At 44.1% G+C, this 23300-nt stretch overlaps 1 protein-coding gene across 3 annotated transcripts in view; it reads right to left on the bottom strand.

Moving 5' to 3' along the window:
* The window catches only part of LOC146064813 (cytochrome P450 2C5-like), an 83210-nt gene that overhangs the window by 48920 nt on the left and 10990 nt on the right, over positions 1–23300 (bottom strand). Inside the window, exons 3-5 of one of the 3 annotated variants that reach the window (XM_083178706.1) lie at positions 12717–12805; positions 10153–10352; positions 2792–2954 (exon numbers count right to left, since the gene is read on the bottom strand). In XM_083178706.1, the coding sequence (XP_083034832.1) occupies positions 2792–2954; positions 10153–10332 (343 nt within the window). In that variant the 5' untranslated portion in view covers positions 10333–10352; positions 12717–12805. Of the gene's footprint in view, positions 1–2791; positions 2955–10152; positions 10353–12716; positions 12863–23300 lie in introns of those variants that run through there. The other 2 variants (XM_083178705.1, XM_083178708.1) reach the window with 2 other exon arrangements.

The following is a 23300-nucleotide window of genomic DNA, read 5'->3' as shown; positions in this document are numbered from 1 at the left end:
TTAATTGCCCAGGGGTACCAACAAACCTTTATCCGGCCCTGGCTACATTTCCCAATAAGGGGGATATCCAATAAGCAATGGGAGTTTACCCCTCCTAATAGGTTTTCTAGGCATTATCCTATTGGCCAAATGCCAGCGGCTTTATCCCCCCATTCTGGCAATTATAGAGTATTATGTTTTGCTTGACTCAGGCACACAAAGCGTAATCCCACATATGCAACTGCCAGGTCACAGTAAAATATGGAATTAAGACGTTATCCGGGATCCTCTAATTGGATACCGCAATAATAATTATCAGTTATATATTATGATAGCCAGCCACTAGTGGGGCAAATTAAGCCTGGTAAAGAGATAAAGTGGAGATAAGGTGGAAAGAGATAACCTTCCATCCGATCAATTCCCAACTGTCATTTTTCAAACACAGTTCATTGGCTTTTGTGTTACCTCATTCCACTTTATCTCCACTTTTTCTCCACTTTATCTCTTCACTAGGCTTCATACATCTGCCCTTTATCTGCTTTTAAGTAGCTGCCGTTAAAACATCATCCCTTTCACCTGATACCTGGTAAGGACAGTCAATATAATATATTGTATGGGCAGCTGGAGCTTAGGCGTGGTCCCTCCTGAAAAAAAGGAGAGAGCTGCGGATGGAGAGGCGGAGCTACAGACAAAGGAGGCGTGGCCAAACATTGCAACCACGGTTTTCGTCTCATCCTAGCCGTAGCATCTATCCCCCATCTACGGGACACTGGGACCTGCTGGAGAGACAGCGGTACAGTCTCCAATTAGTGGGACTGTCCCAATATCATCGGGAGAGTTGGGAGGGGTGGCTGTAAAGCGCAACAGAATATGCTGCACTATGTAAGAAACTGTAAATAAATAAATAATGGGTTCCGTGTCTATAAGAAGTCTAACTGAAATGCGTTGTACATGAAGTGAATCTTACATAACCGCAGCCTCAGGTCACGTGACACATCCTCACGGTATAAGAGTGTGAAACAAGGAAACTGCAGTAATTGCACAATACTAATCTCATCTAATTACAGATAACTAGTCAAGCTGAAATATGCTACTTTTTTCCTTGATCCAAAATTGTTAAATAATAATAGAGATATATTCAATCCTGGAGACGGGTACGGAAACAATATGCCCCTGCAACTTACTTACCTACCCTTCTGGAATGGCCGGGAGGGTCCCGAAAATCTGGTCCCCCTCCCAGCCCCCCCTGGAAGGGTGGGCAAGCCTTCCACATATAGCAGTGCGTCACATCAGCCCCCCCAGCACCTCCTATCTCTGCCGGTCAAATACCGGCATCTGCGGCTCTTTAGGGAGGGGGTGGGGTTAAAATTACACCAATCACATAACATCTCATTTTCACTGGTATTTTCATCTTACTAAATAAACCCATATGAACTTGCAATCAGTTGCTGTTTCCCCTGGCTTCTAAAGACCCCAAGCCTGACAGCCGAATCTCTACAGCATTCAGTGAGCAGAAGCGAGGTGGAGGTAGTGAGACTCTGGGAAAGAACCGCGTCTTTACTGCTACCATTGGGAGGTAAAGCCATAAAGGAGACAAAAAAAAATATTGTATATAATGTTTTCTAGATGGAGTTCAGAAGAAAGGATGAAACGCGTTAGGTCTGGGGCTGATTGCATACCCTTGGTTTTCGCCAATAGATAATCTCTATTGTTCTTGTACATGTGTATTTAAACTCTTAAATGAAAAACTGAGTTTTATCTTAAGAAACCTGCTCGGACGGATTGTTTTATGAGACCATATTGTTACTTATTATTCATCACAGAATCTACTATGCTTTAGTTGCAGTTTTAAATGGTAGACACTATGTTTTATTACATATACCCATACATAAGTGCTGCAGTTGGGTGAGGGTACCTCCGGTGTTGGAGGTGGCGGGCACCGGATTGGCGTGGGTGAGGGACAGGGTCTCGGTGTGCTGTGGATGGCTGGTGTGCCATGGGTGGGGGAGGGGCAGTTGTGGGTGTATTGCAAGTGGGGGAGCGGCGGTTGTGGTGTTTCTGCAAGTGGATTCGTAGGTGCTGTGGGTGGTGGAGGGGCAGCTGCGGTGGTGTTGCGGGTGGGTTTGTCGGTGGCGTTGGTGGTAGAAGGTTGGGTGCTTGGGGGTGGTGTGGGTGGGGCAGTGGCAGGTGCGAGGATGCTGCGGGTGGTGGAGTTGCACGTGCGGGGGGGGCGCCCCGTGTGGGTGGTCAGGTGCGGGGGTGCACCAGTTGAGTGACGGGCAGTTTCGGGAGCGTTTGTGGTGTGGGTGGGGAAGGGATGGTTGTTTGGGGACTGCGGGTGGTAGTTGGGCGGGTGCAGAGTTTGGGCGGCTGGGTGCGGGGGTACTGCAGGTTTAGGAGGTCCGGGTGTGGTGGTGTCGTTTAGTGGGTGCATTAGTACCGGGGGTGGGGAAGTGGTGGATGTGGGGTGGCCTTAGGTGGGGGAGGGTGTCCGGTGGTGCTGTGGGTGTGGGAGGGGCAGTGTGAGTGTGCTGCAGGTGGGGCTTACTTGCTTACACTGCTTTATCACTTGCAAGTCTCTGAGTGATGCTTTTTTCCAGATGAGAGTTTGGGGAAGGGCGATCTCTCAAGTGTCGTGCGCTGATAGGCTATTAGCCCTAATCTGTCAGTCTATGACACCACCCAGCATTAGACACACAGGCACACAGTGACAGATCTGGGCTATATATATATATATATATATATATATATATATATATATATATATACACACACATACACACACACACACACACAGAGCAATAATGATTACCATGTCCTTCAGTCATCTCTTCAAAAAGTGGCACTTTTGCCCGTCCTGAGAACTCCTCTGCGTGGTTTACCAGAGCATCTTTCACGGTCTCATACCCGGTCAGGATGACCACTTTCTCCTCTCCTATCTGTACACTGTACACTGAGCCGTACTTCTCCGATAGCTGCAAAACAATATAAGAACATATATTTATTCATGGAATCTCCATGTACAGCATCTCTGTGTCATGGTTACTATACAGTACATACATAAACCTAGGCTTTGTAATTCCAGGACCAGTGATCCTACCATATGAGCCCAAGAAGGTGCTGCTTAGTTAGGCTTCAGTTCAAGATGATGTAACCACAACAAATAGGGGTCACACTACAGTATATCGATGACTAGACTTTTTCTTGGTGACCTTCTTCTTGGTGGTGCCTCCACCTGAGCTGTTCTCAAGCTTCCAAAGAAAGGTGGGTTCAGCAGGTAGAGTGGACCTTGTTCTCTCCCTCACCAAATAAGATAGCACACAGGTATTTATTTAGAAAGACAATACCCCAATAAGGGTGTGATATACAGTGAACAATGCGCTACAGTAAGTAGATGCTGTTTAAGTAACATCCGGCATTCTTTAGGCTTTTAGCCTGCTTGCCCAATGAATGTTTATCTTGGCTACACTGCCACTTTCTATGGCTGCATGCCTGCACTGCACGACTGCTCACTGACAGCACCAGTCTCCTTACACTGCCACTTACTATGGCTGTGTAGCACCCCAGAAAGAAATACTGGGACTGTTTTTTGGAAGCAATGTACAGGAATGTGTATGAATATATGTTGTTTTGTTATGGAAAACATCCATGTGCTTTATTTATGCTGCTGCCTCATTTCAGGGACACTCTGGGTACTGCAGAGGTTACCTTCTTCTCTCATGTGTCCACATGTATAGCAGGCACTTCCTAGTGCACTGATTGGCTCAGGAAGCTGGCTACACATGCACAGGATGAGATGAGGAGTCTTTAGAAAGTGAAAGTAAAGAGAGGACAGAGTCAGCCAGCATATGGAGAGAGCATGGTTGCTGAGTGATAGCTGCTGGAGCAGTCAGCATTACAAGGAGCAAGGGCACTGAAGATAGCCAGAGCTGTAGAGGAAGACTTTGGGAGGCCCTGGAGTTTATCTGACCCCTCCATAGCCACAGTGAGTGAAGCTATAAGGTACAGTAGTGCTGAGAGAAGATGAGCACCCTGCCTGCTGTGAGTAAGTAACCAGTGATGGCCAGGCATTTGTTTGTGATACAGACCCAGCATTAAAGACATTCCCAGTCAAGCAGCTGAATCAGCACTTACATGTGACTAGTCTGTATTTGGTCACCCAGCCTTTGCAAGATACTAAAGGTTGCATCTGCAGCATTTATTTGACTTTGCTTCTGTAGTTTGAGAATGCTGGAAGAGACTTTATACACTGTGTATATATACTTGAGATTGTGGCTGCAAAAGCAAGGATTCAGAGGCTTAATGACAGAGACTGCTTAACTGTCCAAGGGCTTCTTTAAAGAGACATACAGACTAATGCAGACTTCAGCACCTGTATTCTGTAAATGGTGTCAATTGCTATTATTGCTTGAAGAAGCTGAAATTGTAATAAACCCCCTTTATTTCACTGTCACCTGTTTAACTCCTGCCCCTCTGTGAAGAAATCTGAGTTGCCACTGACAACGTTCCTGAAAGGTAAATCTCTGTAACCTCAGCCCTGAGTGTTACAATTGGCGTCCTACGAACAGGATACAAACACAATATCAACATGTCATCCAATGAACAAGCTGCGGGAGATTCTCCAAATACTATTCCAACCATGACCAACATAAACCCAATAATGCAGCCCTATCACTTTTGGGTCACATGGCTCCCAGTTTATAGTGGAGAAGCTTCAGAGGCAAATACCTTAACAGACTTTAAAAGAAAAATGGAGTCGATGTCTATCCTGTACACATTATCAGACCAACAACAAGTGGAGATCTTAATTGGGCAGTTGAAAGGCACAGCCTTAGAAGAGGTGACTTCATGGCCAGAGGAGCAAAGAAAAACAGTCGACCTGATCCTAAAACGAATAGCCACAACGTTTGATACAAGAACATTGTCTGAACTCAAGGTGGCCTTTTACACAAGAAAGCAGCAGCCTGGAGAAACACTGCGTGATTTTGCCCTCGCCTTACAGAAGGCACTTCAAACACTTCAGGCCATTGACCCAACAGAAATCCGGCCAACAGACGAAGTATTGATAAATCAATTTATAGAGGGTTCCCACGGCGAGATGGTGAAGGTGCATTTACGCCTCCTTCAGTTACAGTTATCTACAAGCTCCTTTTCATCCTTCAAAGAATCTGCCATTAAAATAGTAGGGAAATTAAACAGTCAAGAACTGTCCTGTCCAGAAATGTTGGGGTACCAAGAAAATAAATATGCCCCAGAGAATGCAAAGTGGGAAATCCTGGATCAGCATACACTTAAAGGAGCGGCTGCACAGGGTGCTCCGGCCATAGGTCATGATCTATTAAGTACTATAGAAGTGCAAGTGGCTGAACTGACCCACAGAATCACCGAAATGTCACAGCAATTGCGATACCTCATGCAACAAGAAGGGAAGTGCAGAGGAGAGACAAAATGGAGCATCAAAGAAGAGCAGATCAGAGATGTGGATGTCCATCCTATAATCCAAAATCAAATTAAAGTGGTTACCACACCACCTACAGACCAAGGGCGTGAAGTCACTGCAAGAAGAGTTAGGGGAAAAGTTATTTGGTTTAACAGGCAATATGGCTATGGCTTCATAAATCGACAAGACATGAAGAAACAAGTGTTTGTTCATTATACAGACATCCAGACGTATAACCCAAGAAAATATTTTCGTAGCCTGGGAGATGGAGAAATTGTAGAATTTGATGTGATCATTGGAGCTAAAGGTCAACAGGCTGTAAATGTCACCGGTCCTAATGGTGTAGCAGTTCAAGGCAGCAGATATGTAACACATCACAGACGGTATTGGCGCTATTCACATCACAGAGGTCCTCCACTTGACTACAAGCCAAACTACCAATGCAATGTAGGTGGAGAGGGGCTCACAGGAATGGAAAATGTGACACAAAGAGCCAATCAGAGATCATATGGACACAGACCGTTTATTCAGGACCTTGAACCTTAACGTTTTGCATGAGGACATGCAACCTTTTAGTGTGGGAGTTTGTAGCACCCCAGAAAGAAATACTGGGACTGTTTTTTGGAAGCAATGTACAGGAATGTGTATGAATATTTGTGGTTTTGTTATGGAAAACATCCATGTGCTTTATTTATGCTGCTGCCTCATTTCAGGGACACTCTGGGTACTGCAGAGGTTACCTTCTTCTCTCATGTGTCCACATGTATAGCAGGCACTTCCTAGTGCACTGATTGGCTCAGGAAGCTGGCTACACATGCACAGGATGAGATGAGGAGTCTTTAGAAAGTGAAAGTAAAGAGAGGACAGAGTCAGCCAGCATATGGAGAGAGCATGGTTGCTGAGTGATAGCTGCTGGAGCAGTCAGCATTACAAGGAGCAAGGGCACTGAAGATAGCCAGAGCTGTAGAGGAAGACTTTGGGAGGCCCTGGAGTTTATCTGACCCCTCCGTAGCCACAGTGAGTGAAGCTATAAGGTACAGTAGTGCTGAGAGAAGATGAGCACCCTGCCTGCTGTGAGTAAGTAACCAGTGATGGCCAGGCATTTGTTTGTGATACAGACCCAGCATTAAAGACATTCCCAGTCAAGCAGCTGAATCAGCACTTACATGTGACTAGTCTGTATTTGGTCACCCAGCCTTTGCAAGATACTAAAGGTTGCATCTGCAGCATTTATTTGACTTTGCTTCTGTAGTTTGAGAATGCTGGAAGAGACTTTATACACTGTGTATATATACTTGAGATTGTGGCTGCAAAAGCAAGGATTCAGAGGCTTAATGACAGAGACTGCTTAACTGTCCAAGGGCTTCTTTAAAGAGACATACAGACTAATGCAGACTTCAGCACCTGTATTCTGTAAATGGTGTCAATTGCTATTATTGCTTGAAGAAGCTGAAATTGTAATAAACCCCCTTCATTTCACTGTCACCTGTTTAACTCCTGCCCCTCTGTGAAGAAATCTGAGTTGCCACTGACAACGTTCCTGAAAGGTAAATCTCTGTAACCTCAGCCCTAAGTGTTACAGCTGCATGCCTGCACTGCACGGCTGCTCACTGACAGCACCAGTCTCCTTAAACTGCCACTTACTATGGCTGCATGCCTGCACTGCACGACTGCTCACTGACAGCACCAGTCTCCTTACACTGCCACTTACTATGGCTGCTGCATGCCTGCACTGCTGCTCACTGACAGCACTGGTCTCCTTACACTGCCACTTACTATGGCTGCTGCACGGCTGCTCACTGACAGCATCAGTCTCCTTACACTGACACTTACTATGGCTGCATGCCTGCACTGCACGACTGCTCACTGACAGCACCAGTCTCCTTAAACTGCCACTTACTATGGCTGCATGCCTGCACTGCACGACTGCTCACTGACAGCACTGGTCTCCTTACACTGCCACTTACTATGGCTGCTGCATGCCTGCACTGCTGCTCACTGACAGAATCAGTCTCCTTACACTGCCACTTACTATGGCTGCATGCCTGCACTGCTGCTCACTGACAGCACCGGTCTCCTTACACTGCCACTTACTATGGCTGCTGCATGCCTGCACTGCTGCTCACTGACAGCACTGGTCTCTTTACACTGCCACTTACTATGGCTGCATGCCTGCACTGCTGCTCAGTGACAGCACTGGTCTCCTTACACTGCCACTTACTATGGCTGCATGCCTGCACTGCTGCTCACTGACAGCACTGGTCTCCTTACACTGCCACTTACTATGGCTGCATGCCTGCACTGCTGCTCACTGATAGCACCAGTCTCCTTACACTGCCACTTACTATGGCTGCATGCCTGCACTGCTGCTCACTGACAGCACCGGTCTCCTTACACTGCCACTTTCTATGGCTGCATGCCTGAATCTGCTGCTTACTGACTGCACCAGTCTCCTTACACTGCCACTTTCTATGGCTGCATGCCTGCACTGCTGCTCACTGACAGCACCGGTCTCCTTACACTGCCACTTACTATGGCTGCATGCCTGCACTGCTGCTCACTGACAGCACCGGTCTCCTTACACTGCCACTTACTATGGCTGCGTGCCTGCACTGCTGCTCACTGACAGCACCGGTCTCCTTACACTGCCACTTACTATGGCTGCATGCCTGCACTGCTGCTCACTGACAGCACTGGTCTCCTTACACTGCCACTTACTATGGCTGCATGCCTGCACTGCTGCTCACTGATAGCACCGGTCTCCTTACACTGCCACTTACTATGGCTGCATGCCTGCACTGCTGCTCACTGATAGCACCGGTCTCCTTACACTGCCACTTACTATGGCTGCATGCCTGCACTGCTGCTCACTGATAGCACCGGTCTCCTTACACTGCCACTTACTATGGTTGCATGCCTGCACTGCTGCTCACTGACAGCACTGGTCTCCTTACACTGCCACTTACTATGGCTGCTGCATGCCAGCACTGCTGTTCACTGACAGCACCAGTCTCCTTACACTGCCACTTACTATGGCTGCATGCCTGCACTGCTGCTCACTGACAGCACCGGTCTCCTTACACTGCCACTTACTATGGCTGCATGCCTGCACTGCTGCTCACTGACAGCACCAGTCTCCTTACACTGCCACTTACTATGGCTGCATGCCTGCACTGCACGGCTGCTCACTGACAGCACCGATCTCCTTACACTGCCACTTACTATGGCTGCATGCCTGCACTACTGCTCACTGATAGCACCAGTCTCCTTACACTGCCACTTACTATGGCTGCATGCCTGCACTACTGTTCTCTGACAGCACCGGTCTCCTTACACTGCCACTTACTATGGCTGCATGCCTGCACTACTGCTCACTGATAGCACTGGTCTCCTTACACTGCCACTTACTATGGCTGCATGCCTGCACTACTGCTCACTGACAGCACCGGTCTCCTTACACTGCCACTTACTATGGCTGCATGCCTGCACTGCTGCTCACTGACAGCACTGGTCTCCTTACACTGCCACTTACTATGGCTGCTGCATGCCAGCACTGCTGTTCACTGACAGCACCAGTCTCCTTACACTGCCACTTACTATGGCTGCATGCCTGCACTGCTGCTCACTGACAGCACCGGTCTCCTTACACTGCCACTTACTATGGCTGCATGCCTGCACTGCTGCTCACTGACAGCACCAGTCTCCTTACACTGCCACTTACTATGGCTGCATGCCTGCACTGCACGGCTGCTCACTGACAGCACCGGTCTCCTTACACTGCCACTTACTATGGCTGCATGCCTGCACTACTGCTCACTGATAGCACCAGTCTCCTTACACTGCCACTTACTATGGCTGCATGCCTGCACTACTGCTCTCTGACAGCACCGGTCTCCTTACACTGCCACTTACTATGGCTGCATGCCTGCACTACTGCTCACTGATAGCACTGGTCTCCTTACACTGCCACTTACTATGGCTGCATGCCTGCACTACTGCTCACTGACAGCACCGGTCTCCTTACACTGCCACTTACTATGGCTGCATGCCTGCACTACTGCTCACTGATAGCACTGGTCTCCTTACACTGCCACTTACTATGGCTGCATGCCTGCACTACTGCTCACTGATAGCACCAGTCTCCTTACACTGCCACTTACTATGGCTGCATGCCTGCACTGCTGCTCACTGATAGCACCGGTCTCCTTACACTGCTCGTACCAATGCAGAAACAGACCATCATTTAATGGGTATGGGTCATAGGGTCAACTGTATGGTCGACACTCGACACTCGACATAGATTAGGTAGGCCACTAATGGTTGACTGTGCTTCGGTCGACACATGAAATAGGTAGACATGGCTAGTGTTGTCAGGTTCTAAAGGTCGACACAAGCATTAGGTCGACAATGGGAAGGTCGACAGTCGTGAGTTTTTCCAGAATTTTGCCTGAAGTCGACATGGACACTATCAGTGTGCCGCGTCCCCTCACATGGCTCGCTACGTTCACCATGTTTTGGGCACTATTGTATTCTCCCTCCAGGCCCTAGTGGGTGGTAGGATAAAAATACCGCCTGTCCACATAAGTCGGCTCCCCAAAAAATGTGAAAAACTCATGTCGACCTTTTAACTGTCAATCTATTGTATGTCGATCTTCATAATGTCGACCTAGTGACCGTATCGCCATTTAAATCCCTCATAACTGTCATTTTTTTTATAGTGTATTGAATTATACCTGGTGGAGTGTCTCATACGGTCTCTTCATGTCCAGAATGTGGATGTTCCCGATGATGGGTAATGGCGTGGGACCAGGGGGGAAATTCTGATACTTGTTTTTTTTGCGTCCATAGTAAAGCACTGCCACCAAAATACACAGAATAGCTGACAGGACTGTGACTGGGTCGGTGATACTCATGGTGGCAGCAACGCTTTCACCTGTAAAACGAGAAAATACATAGGTAAGCGACACAGTATAAACATATTCGCCAGCAAGGTCAACATGGGTCTAGGTTGACATGGGACAAGGTCGACATGGGTCTAGATCGACAGGGTCATTAGGTCGACACAAGCATTAGGTCAACCTGGGCAAGATCGACAGTCAAAAGGTTGACATGAGGTTTTTCACCATTTCGACCTATGTCAACATAGACACACAAAACAAAATTGTGTAAAAAAAATGACAATTTCTCTGCATCTAGCCCTGCTTCCTTCATAAGGAGACGCAAATCTTGTGTATGATCTTCTTTTCCCGCACGCTTCTCTAGGAAGCGGGCAGAATGCAGGAGGTCTGTTCACTCTTTCATGGGTGTAGGGAGATTGCCCAACAAAACGGGAGTCTCCCATATTATGTGCACAATGTATGGTTAATACTTAAGTGAGTGCAGTCCCCAGCGACCTCTCCGACCTCTTGCAGTCCCCAGTACACCTCCTGAGGAAGCCGCTAAACAAGCATAGAGGTGGAGAAACACGTGTAGGATTGGGGACTTGAGCTGCCAACTGACAGAACCAGCGATTCACATCTCAGAAAAGACCGCGGCCAGAAGCAAACTAGTGGACGTGGAGGTCACTGGGGACGCTGGGGGGAAGCAGCTGTCGCAGACACTGTTGAGTAATAGCTGCACACACCCTCTTCCTGTCCTCAATATCAAGTGCACATTCATTTACTGTATATCTACTATCAATGTTTATGAATTATTCGTGATAAACCGTATTTATTTGTCCCATGGTAAATTTTGAAGTTATCAGGACTTGTACTGGGTCACATCAGAAAAGATCAAATCACTGTGACTTATTTTTGACTGCATTCGTTTTTTGTTCACCTGCCTATTTATTACTGCATATTTTCTCAGGCTTTTTCTTGGTTCGCTTGAATATTATCTATTTAAACAATTATCATCATGTTGATCTTTCTTGTTACATCTATTCAGTGTTATTTTTTGTGTGTTGTCTTTTTATGGTTTATGTGTCCATATAGTAATCCGGGAATTGACCTCCTAGATTTTTATTCCAATATCAATAAAAGCAAAGTTTTATATGTAAATAAAAATGCACCCGACAAAAAGAGAGTGGTCAAAATTTACAAAGATGGGAGATTTATTTCACATGGGATGTTGCTATGGCAACCAATAAGAATCTACTGAATTATTTAGATTTATTTATATATTATTTACTTAGCACCTTCTAGAAGATAATAGAGAGTATCTGATTGGTTGCCATTAGCAACCATGTGAAATAGATCTCTGATCTTACTAAATTTTCCGCAGTGCCTGCCTTTCCCTTGTCTTCACTTCTTGGTATGAAGCAGCTTTTGGTAAGCAAGTACAACCCCAAAAGTTAATAAAACAAGATCATTTTCACATTGAATTGATTTTTTTTTTATCAAATCAATAGTAAACTTTTAAGAACAGAATAATAAAGTGACATTATTATTATTATTTTAACATAGGGACTAATCAGGTCGGATCGCATATACAAGGCATGTCCAAACTATGGCCCTCCAGCTGTTCTGAAACTACAAGTCCCATCATGCTTTGTCACAGTTTTGCTATTAAGGAGTGCTAAAACTATGGCAAGGCATGCTGGGATGTGTAGTTTCACAACAGCAGGAGGGCCACAGTTTGGACATGCCTGGCATATAATAAGCATATGTTGAGCTGTCAATCAGTCAGAAACATTCGCATTCCTGCTTTGCGTTGGTACATTCTGCGAGTGTTCAGTACGAATCCTGCGCAGTTTCACAACACTCGGATACTGTGGGTTGGATCCTGCTCCTAGAGTGGTTTCTGTCCTCCCTGAGCTCGCCTTGACAAAGAAAATACATTTACAGTACAGCACAAATCAGAATCGGTTACATTTCTATGTGTGAGGTTTAGGTTTACAATACAGCAAAGAGAACCGAGGGAACTTCTTAATATTGGGTAATATGATCTTATCGGGGATATAACTATATGCAAAAGTTTGTTTATCTACATGGTCATCACAAACAACAAAAAATAAACTCCAAAGGACGTTATCTTTTCAGCCGTTAACAGTTTAGATAATAATATTTTTCATTTATTATATATTATCTTATCATATTTCTGGTGCTTGGGATCATTTCTCCAAGTCCTATGTGTAAAGATTGTATATTTCTGTTTTAAGGTATATCTGATTTGTAATAAGTCCCTTTTTCTTCAATATACATATATGTATAAAACGATGACAGTTCTTCAAATTGCTTAAGAAAAATCCTCTAAATACATTACTGACTTTAAATAACAACTTCTAACCTTTCTGGATACTTAGTGCATCTTACTGTACCTTAAACACGGGAGACGACAAAACGTGATCCTTTAGTCGCTGAAGTCTCGGTAAATCAGTTTCTTCTCTTCCGCATGAATAGGGAAGCTCTAACCCACATTACAAGAGTTATGGAAATGGCACGTTTCCTCACACAGAGTAAACAGTTTTATAGTCAGCTTTTTGTAAACTGGCCAGAAAAACCTTAAAGATACATTCAACGTAATAGCAAAACAGATGATAAAGTAGTATATACAGGGAGGGGCCCCAGACTACTCTTTAACACTTCACTCGCTACACCAATGTGATGCCTTGGGGTGGTTTGGTTGGGCTGGGGGGGGTTCCATGACCTAAGCTTGAACCCTTAGAGTGTTAGGGACTTACCCAATGAGGTTCTCTGGATGGGGTGGGTAAGCCTAGATCTCTGGCCAAGATTACAAAAAAATAAATGTATTGCAAAATGTATTACAATTTGAATTAGTATCGAAAAAATAGTGCATTGGCATAATTTTTCTCTTTGTGTGTGGCAATAATTTATTATACATTAATTAGACAATACAGCCACATCCTGGTTGGGGGGGATATGTCTACAGTCAGAAATATTATTTTATTTATGTTGACATGAGAATGTAGACAGTCAAAATGTTACCATTGACTACAGTATGTTAACATTTATTATGTAGACAATGATGACATGTTGACGCAGTGACGTCTTGCAGGTCTTGGAGGAGATTTTAAACTAGGCGACGGGGGGGTGGGGGCAGCAAGACATTATGGGACCATCAGGGAGAGAAGCCGGACTGGGATCAGGAATCATATGGGGGAAGGAGATGGGGGGGGGGGGATGGAGACATAGACAAAGTCTTGGGACATAACAAGGGTATAATCGGGGGTAACTCTCTGGGTGCATCAGGAATGTCATGTAATAAAATGTTATGTTGTAACAGTCACGTTACCCCATTACAGTTCTTAGGTACAGATGATCTTAGTATACGGGAAGGAGGGAAGGACAGAGGAAGAATTCCCAGAACTATAAAGAGGGCAGGCAGTGTGCATGGTGGGGAGGCCTGTAGAGAGTCTATTGAAGGGGAGAGGGGAAAGAGGAAGCTAGTAAAGAATTCAAATGGGTCCTGGGGTGAAACTAATCACAATATTAGAGCCATATCTAAAAATTAACATAAATTAAAATGCTTACTGGCTAATGCAAGAAGCTTAGTGAGTAAAATCGGGGAGCTAGAAACGGTGATCAGTAGGGATGACTATGACATCATTGGTATTACAGAAACATGGTGTAATGAGTCGCATGACTGGGCATTAAACATGGAGGGATATACACTCTACAGGAAAGACAGGGAAAATAGAAGGGGCGGGGGTGTGTGCCTATATGTAAATAATAACTTAACATCATGTGAGAAAAATATGAGCACAGACCTGGAAGACGACAACTCGGAGACAGTGTGGGCAGAGATAACCGACAATAATAAAAAAAAAAAATTATTTATAATAGGGGTATGCTATAGACCACCAAATCTAAACGAAAGGGAAGAGTCTCTTCTTTTAAACCAAATCAAACAAGCATCAAATCAGGGTCAGGTATTAATTATGGGGGATTTTAATTTACCCGACATTGATTGGGAAAACGAAACAGGTAAATCAGCAAGAAGCAATGGGTTCTTAAGCTTACTTAAAGACCAGTTTATTACACAAACGGTGGAAACTCCAACTCGTGATGAGGCACTCTTGGACTTAGTTTTAACAAATAACACAGACTTAGTTTCAAACACAAAAGTAATTGAACAATTAGGGAACAGTGATCACAATATGGTTTCACTGGAAATCAACTTCAGTAAATTACATCAAAAAGGATCTGCAAAAATACTAAACTTCAGAAAAGCGAACTTTGAATTATTCAGGAAGCCCTAACAGGAATTGGGTGGGAAACGGTTATGGAGGGAAAAAATGCAGAGGAAATGTGGGATACTCTAAAAAAGGTGCTTGATTCACTAACTATTGAATACATTCCTAAAGTAACTAAAGGTAAATTCAACAAAAAAAAGCCACCATGGTTGGACAAAGAAGTAAGGTCAGCTATCAACAATAAAACCAGAGCCTTTAAATTCTATAAAAATAACTTGAATGAGGAGGCGTTCGCAAAATACAAAGAATCAAACAAAACTTGTAAAAGGGTAATCAAAGCAGCTAAAATATTATATGAAGAGTGCATAGCCACTGAAAGCAAAACCAACCCAAAGAAGTTTTTTAAATACATAAATAGTAAACTTTTAATTAAGGAAAACATAGGCCCACTAACTGATACTAGTGGAAAAAGTGTTACTGAGGACAATGGAAAAGCAAAACTGTTAAATGAGTTCTTCTCATCAGTATTTACTAAGGGAGAGCAGACTGTGGAACGAACATTTACCACAAACGGGACAAATAAGCCAGATCTTATTGTGGATTTCACGCCAAAGGAAATAATACTGAGGCTAAGCAAACTCATAACAAATAAATCACCAGGGCCAGATGGGATTCATCCGAGGGTATTAATGGAATTAAGGGATGAACTAGCTACCCCTCTACATTATATCTTTAGCAAGTCACTATCGTCAGGTATAGTACCAAAAGATTGGAGAATAGCAGAGGTAGTGCCAATATTCAAAAAAGGAAGATCCCGCTAATTACAGACCCGTTAGTTTAACATCAATTGTGGGTAAACTATTTGAAGGATTTTTAAGGGATGGTATCCAGAAATATTTAGATCATCACCGTCTACTCAGTGAGACCAACATGGGTTCGTGAAAAATCGTTCATGCCAAACTAATGTACTAGGGTTCTATGAAGAGGTTAGCAAAAACCTCGATAATGGAAATGCTGTAGATGTGATTTTTTTAGATTTCGCTAAAGCATTTGATACTGTCCTACACAAGAGATTGATTAATAAAATGGAGAACCTAGGATTGGGTGAAAATATCTGCAGATGGGTAGGGAATTGGCTATGTAATAGAGAACAAAGAGTGGTTGTGAATGGTGCCGTATCAGATATGATACCGGTACTAAGTGGAGTGCCCCAGGGTTCGGTTTTGGGGCCCATTTTGTTTAACATTTTTATTAACGATATTGGGTTACTCAGCAATGTATCCATCTTTGCGGACGATACAAAACTTAGCAAAGTCATCAAATCATCAGAAGATGTCACCATGCTTCAAAATGATCTTGCAATTCTAGATGAGTGGGCAAAAAAATGGAAGATGAGGTTCAATGTAGATAAATGTAAGGTTATGCACCTTGGGAGACACAACCAGTGTGCAAGTTACAACCTTAGCAGAGAGGAACTGGGTAATTCCATACTTGAAAAGGATCTAGGAGTCCAAATAGACAGCAAACTAGGATGTAGTGCCCATTGTAATGTAGCTACAAAAAAGGCCAACAAAATTCTGGCATGTATTAAGAGGGGAATGGAAACTAGGGACTCAAGGGTAATTATACCACTATATAAAGCATTGGTGAGACCTCACCTAGAGTACGGAGTACAGTTCTGGGCCCCACACTATAAAAAGGACATCATAGAACTAGAAAAAGTCCAAAGGCGAGCAACAAAGCTTATTAGGGGAATGGAGAATTTAAGCTATGGGGAGAGATTAAGCAATTTGGGACTATTTACATTAGAAAAGAGACGTTTAAGGGGGGACATGCTCAACATGTACAAGTATATCAAGGGCCAATATAAGGAACTGTCACGCACCCTTTTTTCTACTAGAAAGGAATCTAGGACACGAGGGCATGAGTATAGATTAGAAGAAAAAAGATTTCATTCAGCTAGTAGAAAGAATTTCTTTACGGTCAGAACAGTCAAACTCTGGAACTCTCTTCCCAGAGAGGTGGTAACAGCTGGCTCATTAAATGCGTTCAAGGCAAAGTTGGACAAACATTTACTGGAGAAAAACATCCATGGGTACAAATAAGAAATATAGTTTGTCTGTAAAATACCAGAACCTACCAAATCAGCAATGGATATCTATACCAGGTTGAACTAGATGGACGCAAGTCTTTTTTCAGCCTTACCTACTATGTAACTATGTAACTATGTAACTGCGACTTCTGGGCAAGACCTCTGATTCTTCAGCATTCCGTTTAGTATTCCATTTCAAGTTATGCGCAGATCTCTGGAAAATGGCAAGGTGCTAATTTTTCCATTGATATCAGCAACTCTGCTGCTTCCGACTACACTGCACATGTGCAGACCTCTGAAAAAATTTCTGTCGATTTCCACAGCACTGCAATAGGGTATGTTGTTCTTCTCCGAAATTAACCTTCTTCTGTTGTCAACATATTTCCATAAACTGTAGAAAGTCTGACTTGGTGACAGAGTGAGTTATGGTGGTGGAGTGATGAAGAGAGAAAAATCTTGAAGGTGGGTTTGAGAGACGTGAGGTGGTGGTCAGTGGATGAGCAGAGGGGATGGGGGAAGGCAGGAGATGTAGGAGGAGCAGTGTTGGATTAAACCCTACTTAGGCTCCTAGTCAGTCAAAATATCAGGTCCCCAGGGCTCAAAGTGGTCCTGGAGAGGTGGTGGAACTCATGTCCCCTTGAGTACCAGGAGAGGATGGACTGCAGGTGGAGGAGAACCATGGAGCCACCAAGACCTGAGATGGTTCCCGCTCATTAGTGACACTAGTGCCCCCTGAATCCTCTATTAACTTGGGAGGTGGGGCAGCTTTTCTGCTGTAATGTAATGTAATGTAAAAAGTTTTACCTACAATAACAGGTGGTGGAACTAATTTCCACCCATTCCCCCCACTTAATACTCAGAATGTGCAGATGTTCCTGTGAATCATGGGAAATAGCCATTTGAGTCACTAACGACCCTATATAGCCTTGTCTCACTTAAGGTGCCCACACACAGATAGATATCGGATCCAATTCGATATCTATCCAATTTCCCTTTAAATCCAGAACACCCCATTCCATGGCAACACACAGAATGATTGAGAAAACAATGAAATCAGTGGTTCCCAAACTATGTGCCATGGCTCCTTGGGGCGTCTCAGTGTACTTGCAGGGATGCCCTGGGTTGGTGGTCTAGAAACAATTCATATTATTTTGGGCAAACTTATAGGCAATTTGCCAAATGCTTGTTGCTTCCAATTAGAAAAAAAATGTGTATAAACAAAAATAAATCACGTTCCTCACAACATAACTGAACCTAAGGATGACATATAAGCACAATTTATTTAATTTTATATTTTTTCTGCAATTCTCAGTAAAAAAACTTTTGGCCTAGTAATGCTGTGAAAAAAAAAATGATGATACTGTAGAGGTGATGTGATTCAAAAAAAGTTTGGGAACCACTGGATTAGAGTTTACTCAATTGTCCTGTGTGGCCATGATCAGGGGTATCTAGAGTGTTCAGGGTGTGCCGCTCCTCCTCCTGCTGCTCCTCTGCCACACCCCCACTGCTGAATGAAAAGGAGTTTTGAAATCTCCTGTCTCCTGCTACCAAAACTCCCATTCATAGCAATCAGCAGCAGTCAATTAATTTGAATAGGAGTTTTGAAATCTCCTGCCAACCGCCACCCTCTCCCTCGGCGTGCTGCCAACGGCGTGCATGGGAGGAGCGAAGCAAGAGATGCTGCTGCTGCCATAGCCACATTGTTCACATGTCTACACATGGAACAATGTGGTCAAATCCAGCGCATCGGGTCGTTCAACTTTTGGCCTGGTGATGGGATCAGCAGGCTCAATGAAGGACCCAATGATTGGTCATTTTGATCAGTAGGAAATGGCCATATCATTTACAGTCATCTATGAATGTCAAAGTATCTGCATCCACACATGGACAGGACTTCCATTGGACCACACACATTTGACTTTACTAACTCAATGGGCTTTATAGCTTGACTTGCTGGGTGTGGTATATGGTCCCGACAGTCAGGATCCCGACAGTCATTAGCCCGAAGTCGGGATCCCGACTGGCCGGACTCAGAAAGCATGGGGAGCACAACAAAGCCCCTTGCGGGCTCGCTGCGGATGAGGAAGAATAGCCGGTGGCCGTCGGGACTCTGAATGTCGGGGTTTTGACTGTCAGGATCCCGTCATCGGGATAATGATTGTCGGGATCCCGACTGTCGGGAAACTGTCTGGCACCCGACTTGCTGACTGGCCGACTATTTTCTTTTCTCAATATGTAGCTCTCACATATGGGTTTCTCTGTCACAGACATTTCTGTGACCATCCCTTTGACCATTTGAGCACTATTGTGTCCACGGTAATCAAATATTCTATGAAAGAAAACCAGTCAATTCTTAACAGTGCTGTTTATCAGAAGCATAGAATTACTGACATTGTGTGCCTGTAGTAACGATGGTCCATTTCCTGTTTCTCACAATGCACTTTTCCTTTAGGGAAGACAACTTTGACCTCTGTTCTATCACACTGATGGCAATAACATTTTATCCATGTCTGGCACATAAAGCATATTGTTGATTTAGGACTTCTGCTATTGATCTATCTGTAAATCAGGCTTTTATCATGTCAACTTTTTGTAGCTATAAGTACTTGATTACTAATCCTTTTGATTTTGTTAGGGTTGCATTTGGTTAACATTGTGAACCGCTACTCATTGCAGCTGAATTGCATTGTTGCATCCAGATCAATATACCAGTAAACTTTTTCTGTGGCACTCGGGGCTAAATCATCTTTGGCAATTCATTTTTTTCCTTACATTGGAATCAACTCTTTGGGCAGTATTCAACGAGAATAATTCTCCGTGCATGGCGAGAGATTTATTCTCTCACCATGCACTCGCCCTGTTCCGGAGGGCTCGCTGCCACTCCTGCTCCCACTATTCAATGTGGTTAAGACTCGCCACCACTCGCGGCGAGTCTTAACCCATGCAGCGGACGAGCGTCCGCAGCAGGGAGCTGACAGGGAGCCGGGGACGGTGGCAGCCAGGGAGATTACAGTCTCCCTGGCTGCCCCAGAACATATGTGGAGGGGAGGAGGGCTCCCCGGGACCCAGGCAGCACAAGCTGCCCCCCCTATAGCCAGCGGGGGACCCAGTATTCACTGCACCCGATCATGCATATATAATGATCGGATGCAGTGAATATATGAATATCTAATGAGTGGCTCGAGAGCTCCGGCCCCCTGCTGGCTGCTCTGTGTAAAAAAAAAAAAAAATATTATTTTTTTTTAATTAAATATATATTCATGTGCTATAAGCACATGAATAAAAATAACATGCCCCTTCACAGAAAAAAAATCCTGATTTTTTGACACCAAAAAAAAAAAAAAAAAACCTTTTAGTTTAAAAGTTCACATTCCAGTTCTCCATGAAAAGATGGAGAATTGCTACACGGAGAGAAACGGCGAAAATCACTTAAAAAGACGGCGAAAATATCACATTGAATAGGGTGGTTCACTTTTGGAGAGCAAAATGCTCCTTCCAACGTGAAAATAGCACAAACTCGCCATAAAACAAGGCAAATTTTTCTCATTGAATACTGGCCTTTGTCTTGCATTGAAATGCTTGATGTCCTGTCTTGTGACAATTGTAGCACTTCAACTTGAATTTTCAGAATTTTCCATATTTTGTATACAATGCAGTAGCCCCAGCATTTGATTTACATGGAAGCCATTCTTGTAACTGTAGTAACTTTGCTCTGAATGGGTCTGTGGTTAGTTTTGTTTCAAATGCCATATCTAATGAGTCAAACTCAGATAACAATTTCTGTAACATTGCTATAACTATCTCTTCACCATCTACTTGCACTCTAGAAAATGTTAATTGCTGAGAAATAGACAAACTGTTCTTCAATTGCAATTCCATAGCAAACTTCCAGGTTCAAATCAGTTTTTTGGAAAAATTATCAGAAGATCATGAGATTTGAAATGCCAATGTGAGGTTTAAAGTAACATGTAAACACTCCAACTGCACCAATGCAAAGGATAGTGTTAACTAAATGCTGATAAAAGTAGCTTAAACACAAGTGATCATATTTCTATGGGAAAAAGCTTTGTTGAGTGGCAATTGGCCTCAGTCAGTTGAAATTATATTACCATGTTTCAATGTTTTATTTGTTGTCCTTTTTGTATTGTAGAGATGTCAACATCAATTATTCAATTACTTTAAATCAGGGTTCGCCAACCCGTCGCTCCTGTGACCTCCTGCCGCGTAGCGGTTCCTGGCTTGACGGCAGGAGGTCAGAAAGTGATTTAATGCCACTTTTCTGGTCCTGACCTGGCGGCAGTGACCTCCTGCGGCGTAGCATTTCCATCCTCACTTGGCGGCAGGAGGTCTGAAAGTGACTTCATGCCGCGTGACCTCCTGACGTCCCCAGTCCCCGTCCTCACTTTCTTATTGACGCCACAGCCTCTGCTCAGCGTGATTGATGTTGCAGCCTCTGCTCAGATCCTGCGCCACAGCCTCTGCTCAACTCTTACATTAGGTAAAAAAAAAAATGAAAACCGTGTGTGCGCAAAGTACATACATTAGGTGACTCCAGCCTGCATTCCGTTTTCACTACTTGAGGTATAATGGGCGTCATGTGTGTGGCATATGTATAATGAGTCATTAAACATATTCCACACACATTACGCCCATTAAACATATGCCCCACACCTTGATGCTCATTAATTAATAATCATCAAGGTGTGTGGGGCATATGCCACACACATGATGCCACACACATGATGCCCATTATAGAAATGCCCCACACCTTGATGCTCATTAATAATGAGCTTCACGCTGTGGGGCATTTGTATAATGGAGTATCATGCTGTGTGGGGCATATGATTAATGGAGCATCACGCTGTGGGGCATTTGTATAATGGAGTATCATGCTGTGTGGGGCATATGATTAATGAAGCATCATGGTGTGGGGCATTTGTATAATGGAGCTTCACGCTGTGGGGCATATGTATAATAGAGCTTCACATTGTGGCATATGTATAATGCAGCATTGCGGTCTGGGACATATAGATAATGGTGCATCACAGTGTGTGGGGCATATGTATAATGGAGCTTAATGTGGGTCATATGTATAATGGAGCTTAATGTGGGGCATATGTATAAGGGAGCATCACGGTGTGGGGCATATGTATAACGGAGTATCACGTTGTTGGGCATATGTATAATGGGCATCGTGTGTGTGGCATATGTATAATGGAGCATCACGGTGTGGGACATTTGTATAATGGGTATCACGGACTGCACTATTGGGGTCATGTGTATCTGGCACTGCACTATTGAGGACATATGTGTATCACACCCCCATTTTCCATGGCCTCACCCCATGTGGCTACATGCACGCGCAGATGTCTCTTCTCCTCTGCCTACAGCAGGCATTCCCAACCACAGTCCTCAAGGCACACCAACAGTGCAGGTTTTAGTGATATCCAGGCTTCAGCACAGGTGGTTTAATCAGAATCCCTCAGATACTAATTAAGTCACCTGTGCTCAAGCCTGGATATCTACAAGACCTGCACTGTTGGTGTGCCTTGAGGACCGTGGTTGGAAATGCCTGGCCTACAGTGTTAGGAGGTATGTTTGTGACATATTGGACATTGCAGTGTGTGGCATATTGTGTCTGGGGCATTGCAGTGTGTGGCCTAATGTGTCAGGGGCATTACGGTTTGTGGCATTATGTGTAAAGGGCTTTTTTTTTATTTTATGCAGATTTTTAAACATTTTTTACTTTAGTAGCTCTTCGGGCGGTTTATTTTGTCGCGAGTAGCTCCCGACCCAAAAAAGGTTGGAGAAAACTGCTTTAAATGCTTCTAGAATTTGTATTTAATATTTATTTAACTGCAGTCTGTACAGTCATTTTATTTGTTATTTTACTATTTTTGTCTTTTAGCAAATTTAATCTGTATGTTTGTTCCACAATGTATGTGGTTCAGCAAGTTCCAGCGTGTACTTACAGCCAATGGCTGCCAGTGTAACCTATGCACACTTATTTAGCATTTTCGCCTTTCTCTCTGACAAGTTGTGTCCCAACTCCTAGGTACCGACTTTCCAGCCTCTTATTTCCCTTTTATGTACAGTACAAGGGATAAAATTGTTTTTTAACCTTTGGCTACTGTCACTCCCTTCTGCTTCCAGTTTCCCCTGTGATTTCCATCTGCTTGAATTCATAAGTTTTCATCATTTGCCAACAGCAGTGACAGAGCTCAGGATTTCTTCCATTTCAAGCCAAGCCCCAAGGCAAAATATTACACCAGAAGACAGGAGGAGAGTAAAACAAAACCAGTTCTTTAGTTAGAAGGATAAGAATTTGTAGACCTCCTTAACAATGGCCCCACATGGTGATATTGACAATGTGCATAAGAATATACTATACAGCAGCCATTTTGTGGAAGACCACAGTGCTCTCTTGATGGCAACAAGTTTAGTCATAGGGAACTGCTCATCCTGACCCGGTGTTACTAGCTGTAGTCACAGCCTATGTCTGTTTCATCTATTCCTGATTCTTATGTATCCTTCTTAGTGGGTGACCGTTTCCACCGGGCAGTTGTCTATGCTGTGGGAGACGCTTAGCATCGCACGCTCCTGCAGCTGTCTGTAATCAGGGCTGGGGGGCTGGCTATATTTCCTCTTCCTCATTT

This window comes from Crinia signifera, chromosome 3 (genome assembly GCF_055691185.1).
Source record: "Crinia signifera chromosome 3, ASM5569118v1, whole genome shotgun sequence".
Lineage (NCBI taxonomy): Eukaryota > Metazoa > Chordata > Amphibia > Anura > Myobatrachidae > Crinia > Crinia signifera.
Note: the sequence above shows the minus strand (reverse complement) of the source record. Positions and strands in the feature narration are given on the sequence as shown.